Below are 19890 nucleotides of genomic sequence, written 5' to 3'. Positions count from 1 at the left end.
TTTTTTATTCCCCCCCCCCCCCTCTTTGGCCAGTTTTACCATCTCACTTTCCTGATTTTTCTTTTTCTTTTTACCCTTTCACAGCTGCTCAGCTCTTCTTTTGTCTAAACTGTCATGCTATGTCTCGTAGTTTGTCAGCATGAAAGTGTGGTGGTTTTGTATTTACTCTACTCCGGGCTATTTTATCCGTAGTTTGCGTGCACCTCGTCTCCTCTTTAGATTAGGCCTGTAATCCCCCAGGCCTCATGGTGCTCCACTTGTCCACTCTCTCTCAGCATCCTGCACCGTCACCACCACCACACCCCTAGTGTCTTTGTACTCCTCATAGCTCTCCCTCCCTGTCTCTCAGCTATTATCTCATGCTCTTTGTCTTTCTGAGTGAGAGGGGATATGACACACGGGGGAGGGGAGATCATGTATTATTCTAAGCCAGTAACACGAATATAAAAAACTGTAGGAAAGTTGGGCAGGTCGTGGTTCATTTGTTGTAGAAGTTCCTTGTTCATGTGTAGCTTAATACAGCACCTGACTGCTTCACTGTGCCTTTAGAGAGCTCTGATTGCAATCTGCTGTAAGAGCCAGCCGTCTGTGCTACTTTACTGGCGTAACGCCAAGTCTGGCTCTTAGAGTCCTCAACAACTTTGCTACCAGCCAAGAGGGGGCAAAACCAATGAGCCATAGGGCATGCTTTTTATTAAAACAGAGTTGCAGAAAGTCCAGAAACCGCATCAGCTGCTGTCGATAGCAAGCCATTGCCAGAAACCCCAAGGCTACTACAGTTGCAGAACAACTGCCAAGCACTATAAATCTGAGATTTAGTGTGACGCAAAGTTTCCTTAAGAGCTTAATTTCTGAAAGCTACTGTATTACTTCCCTCCTCCCTCCTAAAGTGCTGTGTTCTTAGGTGAAACCCACTTGAGGAAGCCAATGTTAAGATAGAAGTGTGATCTTGATGAATGAAAGGAGCTGCTCCGTGTGTGGGTTGCTGGCGAGCTGCCATGTCTTTGGGGGATCATAGAAATTATTGATGACACTGAACACTTGTATGCATCTCCACAGCTGATTCAACATGGAAAATGCAGGCCGGAGAAGGGAAGTTTTTCTGATGGTTTACATTCCACAGAGTTTGATATCAACGTTTGGGAGGGTGGTTTTCAAGGAGTTATTTGCTCCTGGTATAGCTTGACTTGAGTATTAAGACGCTACTTAGGCAGTGTAGAAAATTGCTTAATTAATCCGTATACAATGCATGTATTTTTACTGGCACACATCCAGAGCCTGAGAGGGAAAAAAACAGCAAAAACCACACAAAAGCCTGAATATTATAAAACAAACAATCCTGTATTGTGTGCGCTGACATCCTGCACCAGGAATTGCTCGGAGTCTAGTTTTTATCACACGGCATTACATTATATGCTTCTGTTATGAAAGTGTCAGGCAAAAGAATGGTCTCAGGTAATTTGTGCTGCCCCACAGTAACCAAATTCTCCCAGTGTGGCAGAGTGAATGGAATAATCTGGCCACTATGGGACACAGGCTGTTTGCAGTCCATAGGCACCAGCTGTTTATACGCATTCTTGTGCTTTTGAGGTAAAAAAAAAATAGCTACATTTTAAATATCGATTCCACCCAAAACTGACCAGTTAGATCTTTGATAGTACAGGAAAGGGGACTTTACCTTATTGCATTCTCTGCATTAAGGTAAAAATAATGCCCCACTACCTTTCGAAGCCCCCCACCTCCAAACACTTATGGTCCATGTTCACCAGCTCCCAGACTATCTGCGCTGCTTGCCCGTGAGAGGAGGGATACTCAAGCCACTGAGGACAGAGCAGCGATAGGCTGCTGCCTGTCAAATTACTGTGATGATGGAGGATGAAGTAACATGGGCAATGCTTGCCGAGTGCCGTTTGATTTAGCGGACGCACTCAGTTCAGGTCCCATCCAGGAGCCAGCACGCATGGGTGTCTCCTTTGCAACCTGCTATGCAAAGGAGATGCATGTAAACAGGAGGGGAAGGGCCGCAGTGTATGACCTGAAGAAAATAAATAAAATGGGGCAGTATTTAAAAAATGAAAAACTTATTAAGTAACTGTGGATCTCCTCTGGTGAATTGAAAAAAAAAAAAAACCTAAGGGTTTAATATCACTTTAAAAAATGGTATGTTTAGGGCAGCAGTTCACTGCACCTGATGACTTACTTTGATTGTAAATTCAACCCAGTGATCATCTGTTTTCAAGTTTGAGTTTAACATTATGTCCTGGTTATGGTAGGTATCCACATCCTTGGTGAGTTGAGGACCATTTTTAATACTGTGTAAATAGGCATCAACATTTAGTGAGCAGCACCATCCATATCGTTATTGAGCACCAATGTGTGGCATCCTGCTGCATACAAGGAAATGTCGAATTATGGCCTCTTGCAAGTATTAGTACTACTTTTTGTGACCCATTCTATATTATAATAGAAAATAATATGCAATAGAAAGGCAACAGGGTGCAAACTGTATTTATCTATTGCCCTTTAATAGACACAGACTTATGGATAATAAGCAACCAAGATAATGCTACCTCCTACAAGAAAAATGTACACTGGGTACCTAGAAACTGAAGCGCAGCCCCCTAGCTATAAACCTCATACCTACCTGCTCAGTTATGCTTCGTTTCCTCTGGAGAATGGATGTCTCCTTTCTATGTGTTAGGTTTTTGGTTTTTTTTATTCAATTGGTCGATTTATCTACTATGAACATCTACTGGTAGATGCATGCCAGATATATCATATCCTGGAAGTCTCTTCAGTTAGCCAGTGAGTGCAGGTGTTCCCAGTTCACTTGGTATACTCTTGATCTATCTGCAACGGTCCTGCAGTTGGCAGTGACAACCCTTCTGTGTTCCAGTTACACAGGACGCCACTATTCAGGTTATACCTGTATACAGTATCTGAAGATTCCATGCAGAGTTATCAGGACCACAGCTACAGCAATTTTTTCTGTCTCCGTCACGGAAGACTCACTTTGCGTGTGTGCCTGAAGCAGGCTTTTTGCTATATGGAGCCCTTCTATGTACCTTTTTAGGTTTTTGTTTGTGGCTATTGCACACATGTGACTTGTCACTGTTCAGGGAAATTAATGCTTTTTTTTCTCAGGACTTTAACTTAAAAAAAAAAATGTTTACAGAATGTCAGTGATTATTTTTTTCTCTCTTGGGCTCTGTATATGGCAGCTGTGCAATGCGTATACCCAAATCCCCATTTGCATTAGCATTGCACTGTGTTTATTACTATGGCATCCAGGCTCTTTTAACTCCGACCACTGTTTGAGTTATCTTATCACTCCTCTCTGGCCAGATATTAATGATGCTGCTACTTAGGAGCTAGTGTGCTCATCCAGCTCTTTGCCTGCCTGTGTTCTCTTCTCAGAGGTAGAAATTAGGACGCCTCACAGCAAGAGGAAGAGAGGAATGCATTTTGGCAGTGAAGCATTCTGACACGGCTCTCTGCCTGCCCAGGTTTCTATCTCCTCACAGCAGCTTTGCCTATTGTAAACAGAGCTTTGGTGTGGATGCCGGAGAGCGGGTGCTTAAAGGTAGAGTAGTATGGAATTCCGACATGGCTGTCTGCCCATGTTTCTTATCTCTTTTGAGTGTCTCTGCCAGTGGTTATAACCAAGGTACTAGGGACACTGCACAGTGGGTCTTTAAAGGAGATGCAGTATGCAACTCAGCAGTTGCTCCAGGCTTCCACCTGCTACTGCGGCAACTCTTCCTTTTCAGCTGGCAACCTACACTCAGGGGCACTGTGGGTGACTAACACAATCTGTGATTATCACATCCAGCCTGCAGAGAGAGTTATTTCATAGTCATACTTCCTCAGCTGGTCCATGAGTAATGAGGGGGGGGGGGGTTTGGAGAGAGACTGGTGCAGTTTTGTTTAAGGTGCATCCTATTTCAGATTTTTGCACCATGTCTGGCACTAACGTAAAGGTGATCCATCTATGACTGCAGACGCCAACTCAGAGCCAATTTGGCATTATGCGCGAAGTCAAGGTTGGCCCAGGGAATGAGTGTGCCTTCTTATCAAGCCCATATGTACCACTTTAAAATTAGGTTCTTATGCTCCTATAACATTCCACGACAATGTTTCCTCATCTTTCCCTATTCAATAATTCTATTACCGGTTTGGAAACGCCCCGATATACATTTCTTTTCAAAAGCGGATTTTATATAGGAATCATCAAAATCCTTAAGGCACCTGGCAGCTGCTGTCACTGACTAATGATTGCATTGACCAAATGATTGTTGCATTGAACTTTGTGCCGTAATCCTTTCCTATGTTCAGATCTGACTTAAGTGGCCAACAGACCAAATATGTAGGCCCTGTTACGCCTAACCCTTTTGGGAGACAGTCTTGCGGCTCTTTGCTGGACAAAACCATTGCCGTTGCAAGGGGATGTATGGCTTCTCACTTTACCCAGCTATGCAAAGTTAAGGATGATCCTCCAAGTCAGGTTTCAATTACAGGACTTACAGCTCTTCACCTCCTCGAATTTAGGGGATTCTAAGTGTCCATGGAAAACAAAGGGCTTTAAGCCTGCAGATAAATCTGCCACCTTAAGAAGGCCCGCCCCACCAGCTCTGCCTAATGCTTTTTACAGAGCCATTGCATGCGCGTGGAAGGTAGTATCACAGGTGACAAAAATGTGTTTACCTTCGTCTGCTGCCTTGATTCTTGTCTGTTTTTTTTTTTTCACATCTTCCCTTGTCTCGGCTCTGCAGTGTTGGATGGATGTCGTTCTGCTGTTCAGTGATTGCTGTCCTAGGGGTTATAGTTTTCATTCCTCCAACCTAAAGGTTTCAAGGCTTTTTTTTAGTCAAACCTTTTTACAGTACCAAAACTCAAAGGAGAGATTTGCTCCATCTTGGACTTTAAGACCTTCATACAGCCTCAAATATTTTGGATCCAATCTATTCGTTCATCTGCATTTTCCACGCTTTGCTGTGGGCAACAACCACTATAAGTTTGCGGCCCTTACTTTGGCCTTGCATGGGCCCTGAGAGTCTTTACAAAGGTCCTCGCACCATTTCTGGGTCTTTTTTAGTCTCAGGGGTATTCTGATCGACAACTGGACAGTCTGCTGCTTCGTGAACATGCCCCTCTGGTCTTCAACTCTAATGTGTCAATCTTGATGCAGACCTCGGAGGACTTGGGATGGATCCTGAACATCCTGATTCTGTCAAATCGCTTGGTGTACTTTGACCTTGTGCTGGATACCTTTTGGGTCACAGGTGTCTTGCCACAGGAGTAGTTGACAAACCTATGAAATCAGGTTTAACAACTTAAATCCCAACATTGGTCCTCCCTGCAGAGCTGTACACGAGTATTTGTATTGATAGTATGTACGTTCAAAGCGGTTCTATTACCCAATTCCACTGCTGTACTTTGCAACAAAACGTCCTCACGGTGTGGGCTATATCTATTCTTCCTCTGGATGAGATTTCCCCCCAGCATTGTCTGTAATTTTTTTCTTTTCTCTTGTTAAAATGGGACATTGTTTCAGCGGACACCAGTGATCTGGGAACTCTGTCTATTCAAGATTGCTACTCTCAGGAAGAATCGAACCTTCTGTGCAATATCTTGGAGTTGTGAGCACCGTGGAATTTAACTCCTACTATTGCCTTGTTACAAAAAAAAAACCCATCTGAACCTATTTAGGACATTTCTGTAACCTAGTTATCCCGCAAGGTAGCCTTTCTTGTCGTCATCACTAGCATGAAGGGTTTTTGAGTTTCAGCATTGTCCTTTTAAGGAGCCATATTTATTTTTTTACATAAAGACGGGTAATTTGAGTCCAAGGAATTTGCCCACAGTGGCTTTTATTGTTGGCATGTCTGCCCCTCAGTTTGGACTGCTTTTGGATGTCCCTTAGTTGCCGATTTCCCATAAATCTGTGTACCTCAATGAAAGAGAAAATGCGATTTTTTTTTTTTATTTTTTTATTTTTTTTTTTTAATTTTTTATTTGGCGCACAATCATTTTCTTGGAATCAACTGAAGGACTACTTGCTGTGTCCCTCAATGGATTTTAGAATACAAAAGTTCAATTTTTTAAATATATTATTTCTAGGTCATAATCAGTGTCAACTATTATAATTAGGTTTTCCATTAAAGGACTAAAAGCAACATGGTAATCAGGATACAAGGAAAGACTAAAGGATATACATGTATATTGTCATTTTAAGGATAATCTGTTATGTAACAGTTTTTGGGGTTTTTGTTTTAATCTACTGGAACTGAATCCAGGCTGCCAAAGGCTTCAGGTATGATCTGTCTCTCTGGAGGTCAGACCATCTTTTTAGTTTGCACTGTTGAAAAAGATGACTTTCCAAGCAGCTATTCTGGGCAGATTACAGTGTTTTTTAGAAGAATCAATTTAGGAGACATAATTATTGCAGCAATAAGATTGGTTTAATTAAATTTAAATTTGTACACCTTATTAGCAATACCTTAAAGTCAAACTCCTGGAAGAAAATTATCATTTACACACCGCAAAGGATGTGGAACTTATCATTAAAAAAGATGTGTGTTATGTGTGGAGGGCTGCTGCTGCAAAGTGTAAAAACATACATGTCGGCTCTTACACATAACACAGGCTCCCGGGCACTGTGGGCAGGTAGTAAAGAGGGGCGAATTATGTGACCAGAGCCGTTCGGTGCTCAAGTTGCATCTCTCGCTCCCCTCAGTGCTCAGAGTCTGACTGTCTCTGCATTACTGTCTTAATTGCTGATCTGTAACGAACATTCAGATCAGGAAAGACAAGCCACCTGATATGCATACATGTTCTGGGTTTCTGACATGTAGTGGTAAAGCCTTTATATCAGTCAGGCAACTAGTATTTTCAGGAGAGGTCAGCAGTAGCAACCTATGCAGTATATGTCACTCAGTACAGGCTTACTTTAGACAGAATACCGTCTGAAATGTATTCCCATTGTTGAACAGACTATCTTACTGCTATCTCTTGTTTTAGGCAAACGGCATTAAAATCGGACCACAACATTCAACGCCTGGATCACCTGGGTCTCATATGGGAGGACAACAAGCTGGAGGGGGCTGCTGTTGAGCTTCATCATTCCATGTGAAGAGTCTGAAGTGGCTGTTTCCTTGTCCATAGGCTATTGTACTTTTACCTTCTCTTCTCCTCCAGTTTCAGTGTTCACTTTAAAGAAGATTTTTGAAATTGTATTCATACTGTATCATTTGCTTTTGATTTATAGGTTTGATTGTGGTTGTTAAATGTTGTCTTGTTCCCCCCTAAGTAAAAAAAAAAAAAAAAAAGAAGAAAAAAATGAATTGACACTAAGACTTTTTCATAGTATTTTAAATGGTTTGTGTAGGTAGGATTCACGGATCTGTGGTGACCTGTGCAAAGGGACATGAAATCAAACAATAAAACCATTGATTATACCTATTTTCTGACTACCAATATATGTAAACCTGAAGGAAATTGATGTGATATGGTTAACTGGGAGTAAACTCTGATGAAAATGTTTTGTAAAACACAGGCTGTAACAGATCACTGTGAGTATGCCCATATTTGATCCAGGGGTATTGTCAGATGACATGATGACAGCTGCTGGGCCACTAAATTGCTTGCTTACATACAAGTCATATAGAAGGCCATAGTAATCTGCATGCTCTGTCAGCCCTTATTGGATCAAGCTAGAAAAGACTTGCACTTCCTCCAAATCAGATTGCATGGGCCTGTGCTGGATCCTCCAAAACAGATGGCATAGACCTATGCTGGAGGACTTTGTCAGTAGCAGCTGTTTGGCTGATGTGAAATGGGCAACAAATAACCAACGACAGAATCACTGAGGTGCATCAACCACTTCACCTAAAAATCGGCATCACTCCCTCGCTAGGATGTTGAAAAACCTTGCCTGCAAGCAAGGGAACGATGACGAGCGACACCTCGCCATCACCTCACCTTGCCAGTGAGGGAGTGATGCCATAGAGTAAGGGAACTGGTCACTGATGCTAGGGACTGGATTGTTCTTGTGACATGGGCCTTACAGTGGATAGTAAAATGAAATCCTACATTTAGCTTGTACTTTACTGCTAAGAGTAATTGCCTGTTGGGGAGTGACTTGTAGAATAATGTAGCAACGTGCACCAAATATCTTAGACACACATTGCGGTGAGTACACATTTAGTCATTTCTGACATGACTGTCACATTTATACATGCTTGATATGCTGTAATACCATGATAGTACTATATACAGATGTATAAATTCCCCCTCCCTGTCAGGCATAGGAGTCTGCTCCCTTGAGTAATTTTGATAAAGGGAAATAGTAAGGCACCGTCACTGTGCAGTACTATTTCACAGGATGTATATAATAGGCTAATATAACTGCCCCTGTGTTGATGTATGTGATGAGGACAAAGGTTTTTCCAAACATTAGACATTGGCAAGTTTACTTATCAGAGTGTATATATGTATGTACATATATTCGTGTGTATGTATATATAAATGTATTTTTTTGCCTTGGCTTTGAAGGATGGTCCATTTCAGATTTTACATGTTATATATGTGTGCTAATGTTTTCAGCTGCTGGCAGTCGATTATAGACTTTTTTGTGGGGTCATGATCGAATTTCTTTGAGCCAGGGTATGACATAGATTCATTGTCTGCTACTGAGGCTAATTTATAACAGGGTTTTAAAGCAGAGCTTCACCCAAAACTGGTTGTTCTGTGGAAGCCATGACAGGCATTGAGGCTGTAGGAGATGTCTCCCTATATTCTGCAGAGCACACCATTAGCAGCTTTATTGGGGATAACACCGTGACCCACACAGAGTATTGGTTTTGCATAGGGCTCTGCTACAACTGTAAAAAAAACAAAATATGAAAAATCAAATGAATTGAATCTTAAGATATTGGTAGATAGGAAATTGTGTATAATCAAAGTGTTTATGTATCATACTTACGGATGTACAGTGTGTATATGATGCTACAATATGTATGGAACATTGGAGGGAGAAAAGAGCTTAATGTTGGAACTAATTACTGGAGACGATAACCATAAACCTGCTTTTGTCATGAAGTAAAACACTCATCTTGTCATGAACTGACCTAGTGAGAACATTCATTTGGTTTTTATCTTATTACAGACTTATATTGCTTTTATTGCACTGTTATCAGTTTTGCACATCATATTGTGACTGTTTAGTGGCTTTTGTTCACAATGTAAACTTTTAGTATATTGTTGGGATATTAAACTGATTTTTGTTACAGGCCTGAAAAGGACTTTGTGGTTTTGCAGCTGCGTCATACGGAGAACGGTGGCCATTACCTGGTAGTCTCTTTTCAACTAGGACATGTTTTGCAGAAACAGCAGTCAACTGCCTGGTTCTCCCCCTGGTGCACATGATTACACAGAGTGCTCCTAAGGCCCTTTGCACACAGGTAATTTAATGTGTCCCTGGTGCCTCCGCTCTCGGTAGATACAAATCCATGTGTTCATGCAGCCTGTCTGTACCTCTTTTAACTCTTAAAGCACTGCGCCTTGGTAAGCACACAAGTGATATTAAAGTACACACAAATACATGCATACCGAGATCATAGTGAACTAATGCACATTTAGATGGCCATTATCACCTGCATTTGGCATAGAGACAAGCACGCTGTATATACACATGGATATGTTTTTCAGACGTTGCAACACCAGAAGCAATGACGTGTGCAGAAAAATTGCCTTTCTTCAAAGGCCCTAATTGTGCTGTACAACTCAGACGTCAACACTTGACCTGTCCTTTCAGCAGTATTGCCGCAAGTCCACACAGAGAGAAAATAAAAATGGCTGTACAGGCTTCTCATGACGTTCGTTTGGTATGCTGACAAATAACTGTTGACTAAGTGGAAAGGTTACTCCTGTGTGATTAGACTGTACGGGAAAATCTTTCTTACCCTTTAAAGTGTAACTCTAGCCAAAAGGGTTTTGATAAGAGTGGCCGAGGATCAGGCCATTTGTTTAGGTTGCTGTTGCTTTCTGTAGCTTCACTGGGGAGATTTTGCCCCACATCCTGTCTCCCAGACAATGTCACTTTAAATAGGAAGTGAGATGAAATGGCCACAAACTGTGATAAAACATAAATAGAAGTTCTGGCTTTTCCCATGTCACTAAGAAAAACGTTTCTATTTCTGTTTTGATAATTAATTTTCCCCTCACTTCCTGTCCAAATGACGGTGCGGTCACTAAGAATGGATGTGAGGGAAAGAGTCTCAGATGGGCCATAGACAGCAGTAAAAACATGGTAGGGGAGGATTTAGCCTTTTCCCTACTCAGTCCAAAACTTAAAAAAAAAAAGAAAAATTGGCTGCAGTTCCGCTTAAACATCTTATTTACATAGCGTCCTATTAGGTGGTTGTCCCCAACAATCATTGGACTAAAATTTGGGATTAATACTACTGTAGCAGTGCATAATTTTGGGCCTAGAGTAAACAATTTGCAGGTTAGATGCACAGAAACTGATTGCTTTCAAAAGAATTTAGTCAGAGTTTGATTCCTTGCCAAGTTATTAAAGGTCTTTGGGGAGATCTCCAGCAGTCCTGGGACTGCTGTAATAGAGCTCATTCTGCTTTATGCTGAATTGGAATACCACAGGGGAGATGTGTTAGCTCCCAAAGACCATTTCCAAACAGCAGTGATTGGATTTGGACTACATTTCACTTATCCCTTCATATGTAATCTCCATCTCCACCTAACATTACTTTAGTTTTATCTTCTATCATGTGGAGTATCAGGTTTAACATCTGCTTTATACAAATGGGAAACATTCACCTGTTCATGTTTCTGTATGTGAAATTATCACTATTGACATATACCGGCAGTGACGAGAAAGTGTTATGAGTGCAGAAGAACATGGCCTGGAACTTCATAGAATCACAGAAAGTCATAATGACATCATATGCTCCATTTTCCCCTACCGGTTCCATTATTTCTTTCAGTTTACTTGTAATAGGTGATCCATATTTCTGAATATGGGATGTGTGGCATCATTGCTTTCCAGATTTAGTGCTAGATTTGGCCCGCATGACATGAAGAAACGTACAAACTGTGATTGGTTCTAAACAGTTGGGCATTTACTCAATGTCTTGGTAACATTGTAGAGGACCGATACTGTGCACAGTGCACCACTTCATAGCAACCAGTCCGAATACAAGTAGCTGTTAAAGGATGCAGTCTTATTGTTTGCTATGGGCTATCACATTTGTGCTTTGATTTATTAGAAAAGCCTATGTGAATGTTCTCAGTTTATGGTAAAGGTGTATGTGCATTCCAATACTGGTTGGAACTGGTAATTCTAGTACTGAAGTGCATATAGCAGAACATATTTCTACTTCTCTGTTAAGGGATATAGGCCCTTATGCATGAATACAGTAAAGTTATTAATCAAATCGTTGGCTACAGGTGCACTTTGAAGTGAACGTCTGTTAAAACAGATTGACAATATGGTTGAAGAGCAGGCCCCTAAAATGATTGGTAGCTTACCTTTTAGGTTCTCCCTGGGGGGCAGACCAGGAGAGGTATTTGGACAGTACAGGTGGGTTTGCATAGCTCCTTTTTGTTTTTCCTTTTTGATTGGTTCCTGCTCTTTGACCATATTATTACATACACTTTATTCATGTAGAAGTCATTTTCTATTTCTGAAGTGTTACTGTCTAAAAGGAAACCTTTTATAAGAATGTGTAAGCTGCCATTGATGACCAGTTACCACCTGACTGCCATGCGGACACTTTGGCCTTAGTACTTTGAGTCACTGAGTGGAAACAAGTTTATAGATGGGGACGTCTGTCTTTCATTTGCTGAATGCCTGCCTGTTCTGGGTTTGTGACTTTGAAGTTTTGAAGCCAAACAGCCAGGTAGCTAGCTTTTAAGGTAGCCTAGCATTGGGAGCCGTAATGTTTCCCTCATTACCTGTGTACGTTGGCCATGAAGGGCCAGACACAGATAAAACATAACTCTCATTTAGGTGGTGTTACCAATACATGTTTTTACCAAATGTAGCAAATATTTTATAATGTTTTCTTATGGTGACTCAGGAGCCCTGTAAATGATTTTCAGAATGTTGTCCTTCCATACAACAGACAATTATTGTGTTTTCATTGTAAAACCTCTTGTTTGGAAGTGAGAAGTCATGTATTCGTATGCAGTTGTGTGGGTACCCTCTGGTGGCGGTGATCTATATAGTGTCCTGTTCTTGCCCTAAAGGATTCCTAATTCCAATACTCTCCATGTAGATTACAAGTTTCCCTGAATTGCCCTCATACCTATATCTTATCTTCCTTTACAATTTCACTTTCTATATTTTTCTGATTTTTCCAGTTAGTGGTGAACTATTGGGAATCAAAGACTCATTCTATAGAGTCAGAGGTTTAATGCTTGTACAATGTGGGAACACCTTTATACAGAATCTGCCACTTCCTTCTTGCCCATTGCATCTTGGGTTCCTTATCTGCACTTAAAACTGCCATCATCTGATTCCTACGGCTGGCATATCACTGTGCACAAAGCCACACATGTATGGTTCCTAGGACCTGGATCATAGTAGCCTTCAGCACAGGTTAGAAACCATTCACTAAGGCCCTTCGTACATTTCAGATGCAGTGCATTGCACATTTTAGGCATGATTACATGCATTTTTCAGGTATTACTGTTAATATCTATGTAATGCACATTTTGTTGGAAACTGTATTAAAAATGAAGTAAGGAGGACCTGAACTGTGAACTGCACTGAAAACATGCAGATGTGAATGGGGCCTAAGATGGGGGAAGGGAAATGAAGATTCCCTTGAAGGCCCTGTGCATGCAGGATATGTGAGAGCAATTTGTACAACAAGCCATTACAAAGCATTTACAAAGTGTTCAGCAAGCTTCATTCTGCTTTGTTGAAGCCTTTTAGGTCTAGTGCATGCATTTTCACAGCTTGTATAAGAACAGTGTGAACTGCGCGATTTTACAGAGCATTTCATGAAATTTTGGTAACATTTCTTAAAGTTTTTAAAGCACCCTTCAGTTCCAAGAAGAACACACCAAAGAAGCACCGCTCCTCCTTGGCTCAGGGAAGGAATGAACCGGGTGCTTGCTGCTGGGAACACATCCTTGCTCCAATATGAGCCCATACAAACAAAAGGGAGTGGGACACAAGTGATTTGGGACAAGCTTCAATAAACTATTCCAGTGGAATCTGGTGTGCGCCCAGCTTTTCTTGCGTTTGTATAGACACTAAAGCTCTTGTTTAGAAATGTTTTTAATGAGGGTGATGACTGTGACTTGAAGCAAGTTGCTAGCAGACCTAAGCACCTTGTTTAAAGTGAAAGTCATTACTTTCATTAAGATCTGTTTCACATTCCCAAACTGGAGCTAAAGGGTGCTTTAAATGCTCCAGGAAAGCTTCTCAAAGCTTACCGAAAACTTGGTGTTCACACTATTATACAAGCTGAAGCCCATGTGAACTACGCCTTAAAATGTAGTTCCACTTTTGCAGTCAAATTTTGAGAAAATGTTCCTATTCACACTGCACACCACAAATATTGTTGAAATATATATTTACTTTTTAGCGGTCTCTTTGAAGGCCTTTGTGCAGATTCCAAGCTGCTCTAAACAGCTTGTGCCTCAGTTTCACCTTCTACTTTCACTTTCAGACATCTGTCACTTTAAACAAGCTAATTTTCATATGTAAAAGGCCTTAGAAGAAAGCAAGGACTTTGACATCCCATTGACCCAGACCAGTGTGGGATTGTTGAAACTTCCTGAAATCTAGTGGCTTTTCTTGCTGCATACAAAGTGTAATTTTATTAAACATCTGATCTATTGAAACACAAAGTTAGTATTGTGCGAAGTTCGTCCATTTGCTTACACAACGATCATTTTTTTTGCAATCCCTCTACATCTGCTTTCTAGTGTCTGCATGGCGCCCTGCAGTAAAATGTAACTTGTGTCTCATGAAATGTGGTCTTTTATTTTTCCTTTCTGTAACCTGTGGATGAATTGTGGTTGAACCAATGCCTATACGTGTATAATAAATGTAATGCATTATTGGTGGACAAATTGTATTGAGTGCAAGCAGCCATTTTGTGGTTTGGACCAATATTCTGCCTGACATCTAACCCTCAGTGATGTAATAGAACATTTGTCCGGCCCACCATGGTTTCCTCCACTTTATGACCTTTTTCTTTTATCGGTAGAGGCAGAAGGTGCAAATGGCGGTTATGCTGGCTTTTGTCCCTTATCAGTAGAAACACCTTCAGGAGGAAATGTGTGTCCCTTTTTTATATAACTCGTTTTCTCTTCTTTCGCAAATAAAAAAAGAGAAAAAAAAGCTGAATAATTCTAAACAATTCTGTATTTATCTTTAATGTTTTGTATATAAGCTATAACGTGGCTTGGTATATACACCAAGCTAAAGTGGTTGGAAATAACTAATAATCCTATGCTAGCTAGAGCTCACTCATCAAGGGTATTGCTTCAGTCTTCAAGTGTACCTTTTTTTTTGGCATGTTTATCCCGGCCCAGTAACTGCTTTCATGTACAGTATGTTGATTTAACATACACCTTATAGTAACCCTTTCCGTGCCAATGGTTTTGGAACCCTGTGCCAGTTTGAGGACAAGCTGACCTTCTCGTTAACATATTGCTCTTCATCTGTTCAGGCATGCTTCCTGCGAGCTTTTCATATACAAAACGATATATATATATATATTTTGGTTTAACACAATCTGAGTTTTTCATCTAGATCTTTGTTCAGGTGAACTTTGCATTGTGTCCAAATCTGATGTCATACATGTAAAAGAAAAACAAAATAAAATTACTTTTCTTAATATTGTAAACGATATCTCAAGCAGCGGTGACATTTTATTTGAAGCGATAATGGCGGCAAACCCGATCTATTGGGTGACTGTGCACACACATGGGTTTTTACTAGCTAATAAAATGTGACCCAAATACTGCATTTCACAACTTACTATTAATATGTGTTGTTTGTATTTTAAGGCCCCATTCACACGGGAATCGGCCAGCACGTACAGCTTCGTGCTGCATGCACAGCCGTATCTGGCAGCTCCCGGGAAGGACAGGTGCTGCGTGTGATTATTACGCAGCCCCTGTCCTTCTCTATGGGACTACGCGGCCATACGCTCACCGCCCTGCACATCTGTGCGGGTGAGCGTACTCGCATGCTGACGGGATGGATCCTGTCTGCGTCCGAGCCAGGAAACATGCACCCGTACGGACCTGCACTTGAGGTGAGCGTAGGGGGGCGTATGGCCGCTTAGTCCCACAAAAAAAGGACGGGGGCTGCGTACTAATCACACGCAGCACCTGTCCTTCCTGGGAGCTGCCCGATACGGCCGAGCACAGAGCTGTACGTCCCGCCAGTTACCCGTATGAATGAGGCCTAAAGCTGCACGCCAGACAAACAAGACACAAATGAATGTAGCCTTGTATTCATGAATACAGCATTAAGGCCTCATTCACACTGCCTTTACAATACGCTGTGTATAGATGCGTGCAGCGTATTTTCCCATATACAGCGTATGCAAATAAATGGCTCCATACCCATAGCTGCGTAAAGATGTGCAAAAAAAAAAATGGAGCAGAGATGCGTCCGGGCTGCGGTTTTTATGCACACGTACAGTACATTTTCTTTTCTGTTAAAATGATGCATTCTGGGATTTCATACAGTGCACGTATATACACATAATATACAATTTTGCTCTTGCGTTGTGTGTGCATTAGGCCTTAATGTATATATTTTTTTCTTTATAAAAGCACTTGAATATGAGTTCTGATCAGCCTCTTGCATGCCCTGCACAGCAGAGCTCACACTGGGAGAGGGTTGTGCTGCGTGTTTGATGTGTAAATCCCAAGACTGAATGGACAGAAATATAAATTCTTTGATGGGTAACAGCTGCCATAGATGTAATTAACCGGTGGATTTAGTGATTTGCCTGGAGTTTAGCTTTAAAGTGTATATAAAAACTACATTTTCATTTTGTTTGGTATTTAAATGTGGCGGCATCATTTGTTTTCCTTTTTGGGCTTTTTCCCCCTTCATTTTAATCTTGTTTCTTCCAGTAACTCCCTGTCCTAGGGTGACAACACTTACTGTACTGTATTTTTGGAGGGCCAGTGTTGTCACCCTAGGACAAGAAATGAGTAATGATTACAGAACCTCCTCTCCATACCATGGGGTGTGTTCTGTAGTCCAGAGAGATATCAGCTAGCTAATAAGAGTGCCACTTGGGTAGAGAGCACAGGAAGTTATTTGTTAGTTGATGGTTGGCCTACCCAACTTTGGGTAGTTTTGCCCTGTATGATAGTTAAAGAAGATCTGCGGCAAAATAAAACCTGACCCCTGCAGTGGGGCGACCCCCTTGTTGGAAGGGTTAGGTGCTCATTTTTTTTTTTCTAGGGTCTGAAATAAAGATGTACTCGCTCGATCCTTGGTTCCGCTTGGCTGCTAGACTGGTCTCCGGAGCCTCTCTCCCCCTCCACTCTAGCCGTCTAATGACCTGCGAGTCATCACATCCAATACATTAGAAGTGAGGACGCTGAAGGCCATTCCACCACCAGTGGAGGAGGAGAGGGGCTGCAGGGACCGGTCTAGAAGCCAGTTGGACCGAGATTTGGGTGAGAATCTTTATTTAAGACCCCAGACCAAAACGAGGACTTTAGCCTTTGCAGTGCGGAGGCAGCCCTACTGCAAGGTTTAAGTTTTCTTCTGCCCGGAGTTCTTTAAAGAGCGCTTAATGGGAAGACATTAAGGCTGTGGGCCAATGATGTGACGGATGATCAGTAATGGTCTGCTTGTTCTATGTACAGATAACGTGTCAGCTGGGCCTGTCCTAAATGCAGCACATCGTGTTTCATCCTTAACTTCGACTGCTCACATACACATGTGCATTCCCATCAATGGTTGTGCTACACGCTGGATATCCCCACGCAGGCCGGTGTGCAGGAAATCATTCTGCGTCCCTCACTTACAGGATAACGCTAAACTGATGAACTGTACAAACATTTAAACACAACCTACTGATATTTGGGGTACCGTTGCTGCTCGCTGGTTTGATGCTTGACCCATGTGGCATCTGTTTACACAGCACAACCTCATCTTTTATTATGTAAAAAAAGGATTATAGTGTTTGTGTGCACTCAAACTTGTTATAGTGTATCTCCTAAAGATATAAATGATACAACATCAATTGCAACTACCACCTCCTTATGCTACAGGGCCCCTACGTTCCTAAAATATATAATATTTCAGGGGTTTAATTCCTTTTCTAGCCAGAAATTCAGATTTTAACGTGTGCAAAAATTGTTCAGGTAGAATTAAGTGGTTAATGGAGAACACGTCTTGTAGAACTCTAAAACATGTTTAGATGACAGAATATTACCACTTAAAGTGTAACTCCATTTTTGTTAAACAAAACACAATCCACTCTGAGTGATCACATACAGTGCAGAGATTCTAACACATTCCTACTTGTTTCTGTTCTGAAGAACTAGCTGTTTGCTTCACCATGTGCTTTCCAAACTGATTCCTAATTCAGAGGACCTGATTCCTTATAACTAGGGATGCACCGATACCACTTTTTTAAGACCGAGTACGAGTGCCGATACTTTTGATCAAGTACTCGCCGATACCAATTACCGATACTTTTTCTTAAAGGACCAGGTCACATTTTTTCTAAAGCAATACAAACTAATGATTTTAGGTCAGTTTCTTGATATTATGATTCATTAGATGACGAGGGAGCATGACGCCAGCTTCCCGGGCCAATCAGAATGCCGGGCACTGCGTAATTACACGGCACCCGTCTTCCGGATTGGCTAGCTTTCTGACCAATCGGGAAGCCCGGCAGGGCGTCATTACACGCTACCCGGCTTTCTTGATTTGCCGGGAAGTCGGCTCCATTCTCTCTCATCACAAGTGACGAGAGAGCATGGAGCAGTTTCCCGGCCAATAAGGAAACCGGGCAGCGTTTAATGACAAGCTGCCCGGCTTCCTGATACAGGAAGTACTCGTGCTAGGTATCGGAGCATTTGGGTGAGTACGAGTACTCACCCAAATACTCTGTATCGGCACCGATACTAGTATCGGTGCATCCCTACTTATAACCACATGGTGCAGTTTTAGGCCTCATTCGCACGGCCGTGCATATACTACCATATGGAAATAAATGGCTCCATACACATAGCTGCGTATGGAGCAGTATATTTGCATAGCATAAAAATGCTCAAAAACAGAATGGAACCGAGATGCGTCCGGACAGCGTATTTGCGCACATATACGCACGTACAGTTCATTAACATTTCTATTACGAATGATGCATTGTGGGATTGCAAATAGTGCACGCATATACTTTCGTATATACGCAATATACAATTTTGCTCTTGTGTGTGTGAATGAGGCCTATGTGTTCCGAGGAAAGTTGCAGTAACATTGAATCCTTTCAGAAGTAGTTGACCCTTAGGGAGGATCTCACTAAAAGTTCTGTTTCTATTGCAGGGGATTCCTAAAATTATACGGTAATACCTCGGTTCACGAACGCTTCTGTTCGCAAACAGGAAGTTCAGCAAAATGTTGCTTCTGTTCGCGAACTCCGCATCGGGTGACGAACACAACCGCGCCCATCTTCCCCGCTCTGACACGTGATCTTGGCTTCCTGTACTCGAGATTGCGGTCGCAGACAGACCTGTGCATACTTGCTGTGAAGCTTTTTTGTGTGCTTTTTAGCACATACAGTACTGTACAGTATTATTCAGTCCAGCATGGCTCCAAAGAAAGTGCAGAGCAAGCATGGTGGTAAAAAGAAAGTGTAGAGTGGTAATGAAGGTGACAAGAAAGTGCAGAGCAAGCATGGTGGTACAAAGAAAGTGCAGAGCAAGCATGGTGGTACAAAGAAAGTGCAGAGCAAGCATGGTGGTACAAAGAAAGTGCAGAGCAAGCTTGGTGGTACAAAGAAAGTGCAGAGCGGTAATGAATTTGCATATGGTTTAGAACGTATAAACCTCATTTATATTGAACCCTATGGGAAAACTTGATTCTGTTCGTGACCACAATCTGTTCACGACCACGTTCGTAGGGGGTCACAGCATGGCGGGAACAGCATGAAAGCATGCACCCCACATGCATGAGTACAACACTTCAAGCTGGTGGCGGCAGTGTTATGGTTTGGGGCATGTTTTCCTGGCATGATTTGCGCCCTTTAATTCGTGTGGAACAACGTCTGAATAGCACAACATACCAAAGTATTGTTGCTGATCAAGTTCATCCTATCATGTTGATGACGTATCCCAATGGAGATGGCTTCTTCCAACAAGACAATGCGCCATGCCACGGTGCTCGTATTGTGCACATGAGGGAGAATTTACCTTGCTTAGGTGGCCCCCACAATCACCAGATCTCAATCCAATTGAGCATTTGTGGGACGAAGTTGAAAGATCCATCAGGCAGCTGGTTCCACAACCATCAAATCTCACAGAACTGGACAGTGCTATTCATCAGGCATGATGTCAGATTCCTCGCATCACCTTTCAACATCTCGTGGAGTCAATGCCAAGAAGAATCGCCGCAATATTGAAGGCAAACGAAGTACTGATGGGGTGGTCATAATAATCTGGCCACTCAGTGTATATTGATAAATGATATAAACACAATCAGTTGGGTTATTTACAACAATGGAAGGGTATCGTGTCGGTCAAGGACCTCATAGTGACTGATAACTTGCAGAACTCTCCTGCTAATGGCAGGGCTTCACACTGGATCCTTAGCTCAGTCTCTGACACCCCTTGCCATGCAGAATGAATGGTAACACGTGCATTAATGTGTGT

The 19890-nt window shown here is 41.9% G+C and overlaps 1 protein-coding gene across 1 annotated transcript in view; it reads left to right on the top strand.

Annotated features, from left to right (window-relative positions):
- Nucleotides 1–7541, top strand: part of RAB2A (RAB2A, member RAS oncogene family) — a 90112-nt gene extending 82571 nt beyond the window's left edge. The window contains exon 8 of the mRNA XM_018561817.1: nucleotides 7021–7541. Coding sequence (XP_018417319.1) covers nucleotides 7021–7113 — 93 coding nt within the window. The 3' untranslated portion in view covers nucleotides 7114–7541. The remainder of the gene's footprint in view (nucleotides 1–7020) is intronic.
- The last annotated feature ends 12349 nt before the right edge of the window (nucleotides 7542–19890 follow it).

The sequence above is a fragment of the Nanorana parkeri genome, unplaced genomic scaffold (genome assembly GCF_000935625.1).
Source record: "Nanorana parkeri isolate BGI_ZX_2015 unplaced genomic scaffold, ASM93562v1 scaffold546, whole genome shotgun sequence".
Taxonomy (NCBI): domain Eukaryota; kingdom Metazoa; phylum Chordata; class Amphibia; order Anura; family Dicroglossidae; genus Nanorana; species Nanorana parkeri.
The sequence above is the reverse complement of the archived record's forward strand: the minus strand, read 5'-3'. Positions and strand labels throughout refer to the sequence as shown.